The 12,900-nt window shown below is 38.6% G+C and overlaps 1 protein-coding gene across 4 annotated transcripts in view; it reads right to left on the bottom strand.

Annotated features, from left to right (window-relative positions):
- arhgap42 (Rho GTPase activating protein 42) overlaps positions 1-12,900 on the bottom strand; it is a 101,339-nt gene that overhangs the window by 36,454 nt on the left and 51,985 nt on the right. For all 4 annotated transcript variants that reach the window (XM_023351687.1, XM_023351688.1, XM_023351689.1 and 1 more), the window contains exon 4: positions 7,706-7,777. In XM_023351687.1, coding sequence (XP_023207455.1) covers positions 7,706-7,777 — 72 coding nt within the window. The remainder of the gene's footprint in view (positions 1-7,705; positions 7,778-12,900) is intronic.

Below are 12,900 nucleotides of genomic sequence, written 5' to 3'. Positions count from 1 at the left end.
TTTCTGATAGATTTTGGCATGGTCTTTGACTAGGACATTCTAACACATGATGAATTTAAACCACTCTATGACAGATCTGGCTGTCAGTTTGATGTGTTCTCTTGCTGGAAGTCGAATCTTGCTCTAGTATCTAGTCTTTTGTATTTTCCATCAAGTTTTCTTCCAGGTCTTACCTACGATTAATCTATATTTTAATAATTGTACTGTCAAAACCATGCTTTATTGTAAGGAGGGTTTTTTTCACCTTGATGGTGTTAACTTTCACACACACAATGTTTGCATAAATGTCAAAAAGTTCGACTTTGATCTCATCTGACCAGAGTACCTCCTTCTTAATGTTTGCTGCGACATGTGAAACAAATTACAGTTTATGTCTCATTTTCAAAATTAACTGTCTGGTTAGATTGACTGTCATGTCTTGGTAAAATTGCACTCTTTCCATTTTCAGATAAACTGAGCAGTGGCCTGATAGATGTTCAAACAATGTAATATTGTTTTGTAAAGTTAACTACTTTAAACTTCTCCACAACTTTATCCCTAATCTTTCTACAGTTTTTTTTTCTGCTGTTCTCTAACAAACCTCTAAGGCCTTAACAGAATAGATGGATTGATACTGTCCCTATAGGTGGACTCTATTTAGGGATAAGGAAGCTCATTAGATGGGAAGACGGATGAGATAAATACAGGGTAATCTTGGAATGAAACCTTTAGAGGCTGCAAAAGACTTGAGACAGAGGCAGGTTTTAGGAACCACCAGTAAAGCTGCAGTCTGAGAGTGAAGTGCTGCGTTAGGAACAAATGGAACAATCAGATTTCTGATGTATAATGGAACTTGATTATTAAGGGCTTCATATGCAAGAAGGAGAATTTCAAATTCTATCGTGGATTTAACAGGCAGCCAATGAGGGGAAGATAAAATAGGAGAAACATGATCTCACTTTTAATTTCCATCAGAACTTCTGCGGCAGTGAAGTCTTTTAGCAGTACTTTCTGGACTTCCTGCATTAAAATAGTCCACTCTTGATGTAACAAATGCATGGACCAGTTTTTCAGCATAAGGATATTTCTAATTTTGTCAATATTACTCAGGTAAAAGAAGGAAATTGTAGAGAGTTGTTTAATAAGTGGAGTGGCTTTAATGCAAGAATACCATGTGTTAGCACAACCCAGCAAAATTCCAGACTAAGTTCCAATTGAGGATCTGCACCAAGCTTAGAAAATGTATGTGTACTGATGCTCATCATTTAAATCTGACTTTAGTTATTGCACTGTTAGTTCACTGATGTGAACTAATGAACCTCTCAGGACTTTAGAGAACAGCAGAATGAGATTTTTAAGGATATTGGAGTAAAGGGAACTGCATCAATATACATGCTACTATTTTTGCTACTTCACAATTCTGCATTACTTTGTGTCTATAAACTACGTTGAAGTTTCAGGATGTAACATAAAACATGTAAAAGTTCAAGAGGTATGAATACCTTTGAAAGGCACTGGAGGTCACATTTTCATACAATAATTTCTAATTTGTTTGTCAACATCTAATGCAAACACCAATGAGCAGTCAGGCATCATTTGGAGCAAATTTCACCACATTTTCATTCTGAATGAATTCTCTGAGCAGTGACATGAAAGAGAGAAGAATAACCTATCTCTATGAGCTCATTAGAGGCGGCTAATTGGAGCATGGGTCCAGAAGTGGCGATTAAACCGCAATAGCTGCACACATGAGCTGGTCTTAGATGAACAAGGGAGACAGACGGAACACAAACCTTCAGTTGAATTCTGCCTCCTTGCGCCAAAGCTAAGAAAAAAACATTCCTTTTTACTTAAAAAAAAAAAAAAAAGACTAATTCCTGAAGAGATGTAACAGGCAGGAAGAGGCTGGGCAATTAGCAAGAAATAATTACCAACATCTGCTTTGGAAGAGTTCAAAAACAAACATCCAGGCTTCTAAATAGGCCACATTTAGAAGGAGGCAAGCTGCAAACCTTCTGGGTAAAATTTAACATTTATCAGTTGTCACTAAAAGCTTTTGCAACAAGTCAAACTTTAACAACACTCAAATGCAAAACAGAACATACAATTAGTTCCTTATTGTATTTGCCTGTTTGCAACTACATAAATCAATCTTCATAAGCCTTTTTTAGTCTTACAGCATCTGAAAAAGCCGTTTGACAAGCTCTCCTAGTCTGTAGGTCTACACTTTCTCCTGTAGGGAATCTTTAACTTTCCCCTGACAGGATCAGGGTGTAAATTCCTCTTGCTACATAACCTTGAGATAACATGTAAGAAAAAATACAAAGACCCAGAATCAGAAAAACTGAACTGAGCAACGAGCTTGCCTTCAAATCTAACACAAGGTAATTCATCCAATAGTCATACAATTTTTCCATAGGATATTAAAAATGGTCTCTTTTCATTTCAGTGTCCTAAAGTTGAATTGTGGTGGCTCAGTCCAACTCTGAAAGTTAAAGACAACACAATAAGGTGAACTTTGCCTGCTGTCGAGCCGTGAGTTTGTTTTTCTGTTATTAGGATTGTTTTCACAGCAATTTGGCTTTATTAAAATCCAGAGGCTTTGAGGAAAACTTCATAACCAAGAGGAACTAAGAGGAAACAACAGCACTCTGTTCTTTATCAAGAGCCACTTCCAGGTCAAAGGTGGAATGAAAACACTGGAAGGAAATATTACAAGTCAAAGTTATGCTGAGAAGTCATTGTGCAGATAATATTTTCAGTTTGGTAAACAGAAATCCAAGAAAACTTAAAAAATATATATATATTATACCCCTGTATCGGGGGAATGAAGACGGAAACTAGTTAGAAGCTAAATCTGGGACAATTCGTGTTTTCTCTACTGAGAATATTGCTATCATATATCTTTCCTGGTATGTATATAAACTAGACTAAACCTATGTTGGACATTTCTAGAAAGTCATGAGAGAACATAATAAAGAGAAGTTTATTTATGTCAACACATCTGAATTATGGCAATATAATACACATTTTCTATTCCAAACATACTCAAAATATATTTTTCCATAGTGTATGTTGGAAAATAATGTATAATGTATCTTGACTCAACAAACATTCAGTTTTATATTGAATTCATTTATGGTTGCTATTATTTTATGTAATGCCAATTGGAACCACATGGACCTTATCAAGCTCCGCCCACAACCGACCCACGTGACCGCAAGCCTCACAACCAAAGCCTGGCAGCGCCTTGTTTCTATGTAAACATGACTTGATTAGTGCATCATTTCTACCGGATTTTCACAATATATCAGCTACTAAATGGACAGAGGAACTAACAAGTTCATGTCATCATCTGGGAGGAGGTTACTGGTTTCTCAGTCAAGCTGGTTCCAAACCTGAGGCCAGCAGGTGTCAGTCAGTTATGGTAGATCTGAAATTTGGTTTGATGACGTCAATATGAGAAGCTACAGACTGATAGGAGGAACCAAAGAGCTCTGTAAAGGTAAAGGCAAATCTTCTGAAGTTGGGATATAATTAATTTAATTTCACATAATTATTACGGTAGAAGCCATTTGTTTGTTAAAATTTTATGAAATATATTTGTTCTATTTGATGTTTGCTGTGAATGACGTAAACTCACAAATGAAGGAGGTCATTAGTCCAACGTTAAGAAACTACAGCGGCTGTAATGAGCCACAGCAAAGGTAAACAAAGGTAAAATAACCCGAACAGGTGATCAACTCAAAACCACTCCTACCTTTTTACTCTCTTTCTTTGTAGTTTAAGCACACCTGTTACCGTGGCAACCGCCTGTGCCCCGCAAGACGAGCAAAGACGTTAAAAACATAACATTCAGTCCGTTACGATATCCAGTTTCCAGGCTTGATATTTATTTCTCGATTATTAATCAGCGCTTCCCTGAACACAGCCATGGTTGATTGACTAGCTGTACTTGGTGCTAACGTGGCTAACACGAGTAACAGTTTAGTCCAAAGCCTTTTCTGCTAAAAATAAAATCTTTAGTGTATGTCAGATACAGACACATTGCATATTGATCTGTTTAGCTAACGTAAAACTTTGTAGCAGACAAGCTTCAAGGTGTAGAAGTTGTATCAGTTCTGCCATTATGCTGTACTTAGCTAACAGGAAGCTAACGGTGCGTTTGTGAGACGGCCACGCACGTGACCACGTAGAATGGGCATCAGCCAATGAAAAGCGGCCCCTCTGGTAAGGTCCATTGCCTGACAACCAGACACGTCCTACAATAATCATCTTGTAAAGTGTGGTTACAAACAATTTTAATTGTGTTTAACTTTTGCTTGGTATGGAGCTTTGAAATATGATTCAATATGAGAATACTCTAATTAGCTGTACTTATGTATTATTTAGAATGTAGTTCTTATCTCTCAATGCAATACTTTAAGAGAGAAATTGTAATCGTTCAGCATTAGTATCCGCAAGTCAGGACTAAAAAATCTAGAAAAATTGTATCTGTGCATCTAAAATGCAAAATGCATTTGGCCTTTTAAGTCACAGTTCAAGTTTCAAACTCTTCAATTACTGCTTTGACTGTATGGTGATAATATGGAGATTAAATAAGTAGCTATTGTTTTGCTCCTGGCCATTTCCTACCAAAGAATCTCAACACACTTCTGTGTTATTTTAGTATGTTTTCTTGTCTTTTCCATTTTGAAAAGTAGCCAAGACAAATGGACTTTGCATCGTGTGAAATAGAAACTGAACAGCTTAATTAATTTAGATGTACATATTTTGCAATAATTATGTGTCAAAAATGTATTTCTTATTCATATTTATTGTATAATTTTCCCTGTATAAACTCAAATTAAAAGTTGTATATTATTTTTTACATTTGTCAGAGTGAGGTGAGGCTTTTACATTTTCTCGCTTTAGCATGGAGGACTTGTAAACTAAAAACAGGAACAACCTTTCATTCCGTGTTGTAACTCTGACACTTTTGTAGTAAGCTCGAGAACACATTTCAGATCACAGAAAAACATATCTGAAACTGAAAAAAAGAAGTGTTACATTCATTTCAGACCTACATCTCACTTTGGCTACCAGCACATATGCCAACACATTTTTGCCTTCTCAGATATCTTCTCTCTGTGTTTGTTGGCCACAGACTGCTAAGTTTGAGGGGCTTAAGTCCAAAACATTTGGTACTGCCTTGTGTGCAGCAGGCTGTCCCTAATATGTCTCACAGAGCTGCAGTCAATCTGCTGGTACATCACAGCTGTGGAAGTGTTGTGCTTGTGCCTAGGAAGTTAATACGCTGGTGTACTACCTCAAAAGGATTACACACAGGATGCTCAAATATGGCAAATGCTCCCAGACTGTCCAACTGATGTTCTCAGACTTCATCAAGTGCAATAACTGGAAGGGTCAGATGGCCCGAGGATCTCTCCAGATTCTCGGAACCGTGGAAAGTTACTCAGCAGCCCGTGATGTGTGCGTTTCATCTCACTCTAGTTGGGCTAATGTTTAGCGGAGGAAAGACTGCAGGAGGACAGAGCCATTAGGAGGAAGTGGTCGGAGGAAATAAGAGGTAGTGGGAGTAATGATGGGGGTTGTGGCTTTTAAGAAACCATTTTATAAACACAGACAGTGAGAGCAATAACACTGAGCATGTTGATGTAAGAGAGTAAGAGACACAAATGGCAGCAAAATGTGCAGTTTCATTTTGGTAGAGGCATGAAGCGGCATTCGTTATTCAGTCTGACCGGGCAGAGAGAGCGATGATGCTCACACCTCGGTACAGGGAAGAGGAATGGTGTCATTATGCTGCAGGTTGGCCTGTGAAGAGACCAATGAAGTACAGCAGGATGACTATATCTGCAGACCAGTGGCTGTCGAGGCATGTAAAATAAATCAAAATGAGAGACACTGAGAAAGGGAGAGGGAGACGGCCTGACTTTGAGCCTGAGAAGTCCCTCAAAAAGATAAAAGCTATGTTAAGATGTGCAAATGATTCATAGTACAGTATTGAGTTAGTGGTGGAGTAGCTGGAGAGCAGCATGAAAGCTCGAGTACTTCCATTGTGCTCATGTGTGAACTCACTGAGGGACTGACCACAGACAAGCCACTGTGCTTTCATATCATGCCTTTGAGTTGGCCAGAAATGAAAGCGTGGCTTGTAGCAAGAAACCCACACTGTTCTTTAGAGTCAACGCCATCCTTAGCAACAAGTCCACTGTGAGTTCAAGATGCCTTCAAGCAACACTGTGCACAAGTCCAACTGATATCAATCATCCAGATCCAATACGTTAGAGAAGACTGCACTACATGTAACAAGATTACAGCAATCCGATTAAAAAGGGGATACATGCATTAAATGCATCCTTCCTGCAGGTGTATTGAAGGAGGAAGAAAATACTCCAGAGATGACATTTGAAGGTCTTCACATGACCCAGTTTTATTTTAAGAAAATGAGACATGGGAAGTGTATTTATTTATTTTATCAATAAAAAAAATTACTGATGCCACAATCTGTGAAACATTAGTTGTGTTGCTTTGAATTGCATGGCACCTACATGACATGAATGGACTAAATTAGCCAAATAAAATATAAAACTTTATTCATGTAGAATCTTACAAGACATACTGTACATGATGCTGCAAAATGCTGTATAGAATAACCCTGATAACCTGGAGTTATGTATATTTTTCTGACTAATTCTGCATTTAAAAATTCCAGAAATAAAAGAACAGATGCCAAGTAAGCTTTCAGACCATCCATCAATATTTTGAGTGTTGAATTTGTGAGGACACACACAAAAGTTGTGTAAGATGTTAAATTTGTAAAACTAGCTAAAGTTGTGTAGAATCCTGTTACAGTATATGTAAATTCTAACCTCTGCCATAAAGTTTCAACTGCGAACCCCAATTAGTAAGAAGGTTATCTATCCTTCAACTACAGGTATTATCCATCCAACTACAGAATGGGCTGCAGTGAAACTGAAAATTCCTTTAGGACATTTCATAGCTCCTCCTAGATGATCCCAAGGTGTTCCAAGGCCAGAAGGTACATTAAGTCCCTCCAGAAGTATTTGTGGCGCTGCGCCAAGATCTCCTCTCAGTAAATACACCGTAAAATGTACATCTCTATTAAAAATAAGTGCGACATTACTGCACGTGTTTGGGTTATTCTCCCTTAACAAATGGGCACAGAATTCCACTTATCGCTCTTTCATGCTAAAATGTTGAATCATCTTTACCTAGTGACCTGTCCGAAAATGTTAAAGCTGAAGTAGATGGCAAGAAAGACAGCTAAAAGAATGAAAATATAAAACAGATTACTATATAGACACACGCATATATACACTGTATATATACAAAAAAAATAAACATCTGGCAAAGACAACTGCAGCTCAGAGACTTTATCAGCCAAAAAAAAACTAATTGCTTGGGTCAATATGCCACTATTAATTTAATAAACATTAAAAAGCTAGCTTTCAAAAACTAGCAGGTGTTAATGCCTTCTAATGTCAAAAAAACAAACTGACGTCTTTGTCTGTAACCCGTACTAGTCAGATTAATTAGGAAAAGGCCACTTTTCTTGGCAGTGTCACGCTTTGGTTTTAATTAATGATTTACAAACGGCGGGAGAGACGAAGGGGGGTGAAGGGAAAGGGCGAGGGTGCCAGGCCGCATGAAATCTCTGGCGCTGCTTCGTCGCTAATTGCGCACGTAGGGGGTCTCTTACCTTCGCTGCTCCAATTTGCTCCTTCCGAAATTTTTCCAAGGGAGTAATCAAGACATCATCTGCATTCTGAACCTGAAACAGAAAAATCAAAGAAAACACTGAGAGAGTGTCATCCTGACTGAAAGATGGGATCTGAGTCATTGCAACCTTGTGACTGATTCAAAAGACAACATTAGGAAAAATATACTACAAAACCCAATTTAGAAGTCATTCAGTTTTGTCACAGAGGAAATTACGAATGAGAATCCTCCATCTCAAATGAAAAGCGCTGAGATAATGCATTAGGTTCAAATACATACGAAGGGCAAGCAATCAGATCCATTAGTATCTCTTTAGCCAGCGACAATACACAATGTATTACTGTGAGGGACCAAAATGAGTACAGTAGAGATAAGAGGGGAAAAAAGCACTCAACAATGGCCTTAGTAAGTATGAAAAAAGTACCATCTTTATATGAGCTCTGAAGCACCAGGATTGTCAAACCTCACTGAAATATGACACAGTTGTGCAGATGAGGCAGCTTTACAAGCGCAGGCTGTGATGCATTTTAATTTTTGAGGCAGTGCTCGCCTCCACATGTTGGTGACCTCTGGAGTGTCACGACTAGAGAGAAAGGTCTCTCCTGTGGCCCTCTCCCTTTTTATCCCAGACAGAAAGCGATACGGCGAGATATATTGTGCCAATTACAGTTCACGCTCAATCCTCGCGGGTGAGCGGTTCAAAAAGGTGCCATTAAGGTGCTTCTGAATTTCCTACGGATGGGTTTTCATCCGCTAGGATTGGATGACATCAGACTTGTGGAGCCGCTCAACGGCAGAGTCTGTCACAAATAACGTGGTTCTTAAGGTGATTTAAGGTGTGGTTCTGTGTGGTGAGTATGTGTAATAAACTATGGTCTCAGGTCTAATACATCCATGATACCAGCACTAATTTAGTGCTGTCAGTTCAGATGGGCTTTCAGCTCCTGAGCCGTAAACTACCAGACACAACCGTTGTGTAGATAGAGTTTTTGTTTTGAGCCATTAATCTAAATGCACAGACCTTTCACACGTACAGTCAACGGCTTCAAGAATGGGATCAAAATCTCTCAAACAAAATTAATTTGCTGCTCCTTTTACAGTGCTTTGAATAAAACTCTGAATTTGGTCACATTTGTCAAGTTGCAACCACAAATAATGTAAAATAAAATTCTTCCCTTTCATGTGTCTTCTGTTGTAGCTTTTTTGTCATACTTCAATGTTTCGGGTAATGAACCATATCAAGTATCAGACAAAAATATCATATATTAACAGTTTAAATAAATGTAGCAACTAGTTGTGCAACACTTGGTGGTAACAACTGAACCAAGCATTTGTGATAACTGGCAATGAGTCTTTTACAAATCTGTGGAGGAGTTTTGAATTGTTTTAATTTAGCCACATTTAAAGGTGGTTGAATTAGACTGTTTACCAAGTATTGGTCTCTTCTGCTGAACCAAACCTCAGAAACCTTGGTATTAATTTTGATTCTCACATTATTAATGTGCCATTCTCATGGCTTAACCCAAAACATGTTTTAAATATTTCTAAGCTTATGAACTCTGGTGTGAAAAGCTGAAATAAACATGATTGTACATGCTCTTATTTCATCTCGTCTTGATATTTTAACAGCATTTTTACTTGCTTGAATCAGATAAAAGCTGATCACATCCAGTAAGTTCAGGTCTTCATACAACGCACAAAAGAAACCGCATGTTACTAGTGGTTTAATCTCTATACATTGGCTACTGGTATATTTTAGAATTTATTATAAAATCTTCCTCTGTCCTTTTAGAGCCCCGCCTACAGTTTGTCACTGAAAGGATGTTAATGGTTCCAGGAACAATCCTTTAGAGCGGTGCCGCTCAGGTTGTAGAAGGCACTGCCTTCATCTTTGCAGCATCTTGATTATGTTCATTTACTTTAAGAGGCAGCTGAATACTCATTTTTTTAGACAAGTTTTATATTTAATGTTTTTATCTCCTTGTGTTTATTACGCTAGTTTCTATCGCAAAGCACTTCATTGTTTCTGACCTGTGAAAGTGCTACATATTTAAAGTTTACCTAATGATTTTATTGTGCTAACAATTTGAACACAATTACACATTTTGTTTGTACATACAAGTCTTCTAGCTGGAACCTTTATATCTACATGTTTGTACTCCATCTACAATATGACGCATAAGCGACATTTGCAGCAGAGATGAACGTGAAAACTGCTATTCTTGGCCCAGTGGGGATTAATTTTGCTTCGAAAATAATTCAGATAGGACACTGGAAAATATTATTGTTGTGTGCAAGTTATGCAAACAGGAGTTAGCCTATAACTGAAGCTATTCAAGCCTAAAATGGAATGTCAGTGCAAAACATGTCGCAGCACGCACAGACGTCCCCAAAGTTAATTTCAGCATCAACGGACCACGTTTCTAAGAAGGTTCAAAGAAGTTCTATGAATAACCAGGGGTTCCAGAAACACTTTAAAGCTGAATGTGTTTCATAGAACTTTGCACGAGTCTGATGGTTGAATACATAGCAGATTAAAAACCACAAATGTCTTTGTTGTTGAGCTGACATGTGTATTTATTCAAAAATTTAGCACCAAAAAGGTTTTTTGGATTGAAGATGTGGTTAATTTGACAAAAATTATTATTCAAGACCCACTTCTATTACTACCTCGTTAATGTCATGCTGCAGCATCTTAATTGAATTTAGATGTAGACTTTTACTACGCCACTAAAAAGTCCAAGCGTGCTTAAACTTAACTGAGATAAGTGAGGTCTTCAATGCTTCAGGTGTGAGTTCTTTTCTGACCCCTTGATAGGTCATGGTTGCCTAATTGGAGTACGTTTGGCTAGTTGAATAAACTTACTCATGTTTCTCAGTTTCTTCGCATTATATGATCTACTAACAGGTGGACTCTCTTTGACAATTAGACTATTTTTTTACAAATGTATCTTGACATAGTTTTGCTTAAGTTGAATTTTAGCTCCATTGTGTTTGTCTATTGCAAAAATGTTAATCAAACACATTGAAGTTATAGTTGTAACAGCAAAACTTTCATAAGGCGAGAATACTTTTGCAACAGCATATACAATTTTATGGACTGCTGTAAGATCCCACTATGCTTGTAAATGTCTAGCTTTGCTGTAACACCGCAAATTGAGTGTTCCATATTTTGCACTTTATTCATAATTTTTTTCTCAGATTATGCAAGTTGCTCTGTTTCCCAAGTCAAACGCGGATCACCTTCTTACCGATTCTGTTCTGACATGTCAGACAAGCGGTGAACATTTGATTTGTGTGGATGTTGTAAAGGTGGGCAGGCTGGTCAAACTAACTGCCAGACCACTGGGAGCATCTCAGAAATGTCAAGGACAAACTATGAACTGCCAGCAGGCAGATGGGGGATGTGCTGTAACAAGTCTGCGTGTGGAAGGTTCACCACAGCTCTCCTGATGTTGTTCAGCAAGCTGGAACTTGATAATTTTGTTGATGAAGATGGATATGTGCAGCTCTGTCTGGGATCATGGTGATCCAGAGGAACTATTTTAAAGTTTAACCCTGTCAAGTATCTTGAGATTGGACATTTTCTACTGGAAGGTAGAAAGTAATTTACACTATTATATAAAGTAACATGGATTAAGATTTGCTGGTGTAATGTTGCCTAAAACAATTCAAGTTTCAGCAGTTTGCGACTAAGTGGACTTAATGTTTCTCTCAAATTCTTCATAACATCATAAACATGAAAAATATGTTGTGTTATAATCAAACATAGAATAAAAAAATAAGACCCTGTTTGCCAGACTTCACTGAAACTCTTCAACAAGATGGGATAGTGATGGAAGGACAGTGAAATTATCCTGTATAAATAACATTTATGTCCGTTTTTAGAATTAACGACTTTATTGAGACTAGAAAAAATATTTCTTCACTCAAGACAATATAAACCAGAACTAGCTATGTTCAGCATTCATACTTTGACAAGAAATTCATCACAAACTCTATATAGATTGGCCTTTTTATACTGTGTTATTAGACATCAGATTGTTTTCCTGTTTTGTTTATTGATTTTATTGAAGTATTGATTTTACTTTAATCATTTAGGGTTGCATGGTTGTTACAAAGATGAACCATGTGTAAAAAATGGATGGCTGGATATAAATAATTGATCTTAACCCAAAAATGAACATTACATCTGACATCTTGTCATTTAGCCCAATTTCTAGGTCGTAAACCTAAGCTCATGGTCATGAGCTTTGGGTCATGACCGAAAGAACGAGATCGCGGATACAAGCGGCCGAAATGGGTTTTCTCCGTAGGGTGTCTGGGCTCTCCCTTAGAGATAGGGTGAGAAGCTCAGTCATCCGGGAGGGACTCAGAGTAGAGCCGCTGCTCCTTCACATCGAGAGGAGCCAGTTGAGGTGGCTCGGGCATCTGGTCAGGATGCCTCCTGGACGCCTCCCTGGTGAGGTGTTCCGGGCACGTCCCACCGGGAGGAGGCCCCGGGGAAGACCCAGGACACGCTGGAGGGACTATGTCTCTCGGCTGGCCTGGGAACGCCTCGGGATTCCCCCGGAGGAGCTAGAAGAAGTGGCTGGGGAGAGGGAAGTCTGGGCCTCCCTTCTGAAGCTGCTACCCCCGCGACCCGACCTCGGATAAGCGGAAGAAGATGGATGGATGGATGGATGGATAAACCTAACCCTGTTTGCTTGTTCAAACCTCTAATGCAATTCTGTTGTGTTAAAGAAAGGGTATTACATATTACCCCATCATATAGTACCATTTTATATCACCATCAAGAAACTGTTTCCTTCAGTTGTTATGAAAGTACTGTATGTATGAAAAATATTTTACAAGAAATTTGACTTTGCATCATAGCCGTATTTGTTGCCTTGAAATGGGCTCGTCTCACCCTCTCTGGCACCCCCTCCCTCCAGCACATAATCACAATGATTCTCCATGGAGTCCATTGATACACTTTACAACCAGACACACAGTTCCACCACGTGTTTGCTAATTGCTGCTGCTGCTGCTAGACAGGTGGAGCTGAGTGAAGGAGGCATGTGCAAAGGGTTGCTCTGTGGGGCAAAACTCAGTTGGGGACTGAAGCTTCAATGCGATGTAAATAGGCGCCACAATTTATGAGCAAGTGCTAAAGCATCCCCGAATGGCTCACAT

This window comes from Xiphophorus maculatus, chromosome 18 (assembly GCF_002775205.1).
Source record: "Xiphophorus maculatus strain JP 163 A chromosome 18, X_maculatus-5.0-male, whole genome shotgun sequence".
Classification (NCBI taxonomy): Eukaryota; Metazoa; Chordata; class Actinopteri; order Cyprinodontiformes; family Poeciliidae; genus Xiphophorus; species Xiphophorus maculatus.
This window is presented reverse-complemented; position numbering and strand designations above follow the sequence as displayed.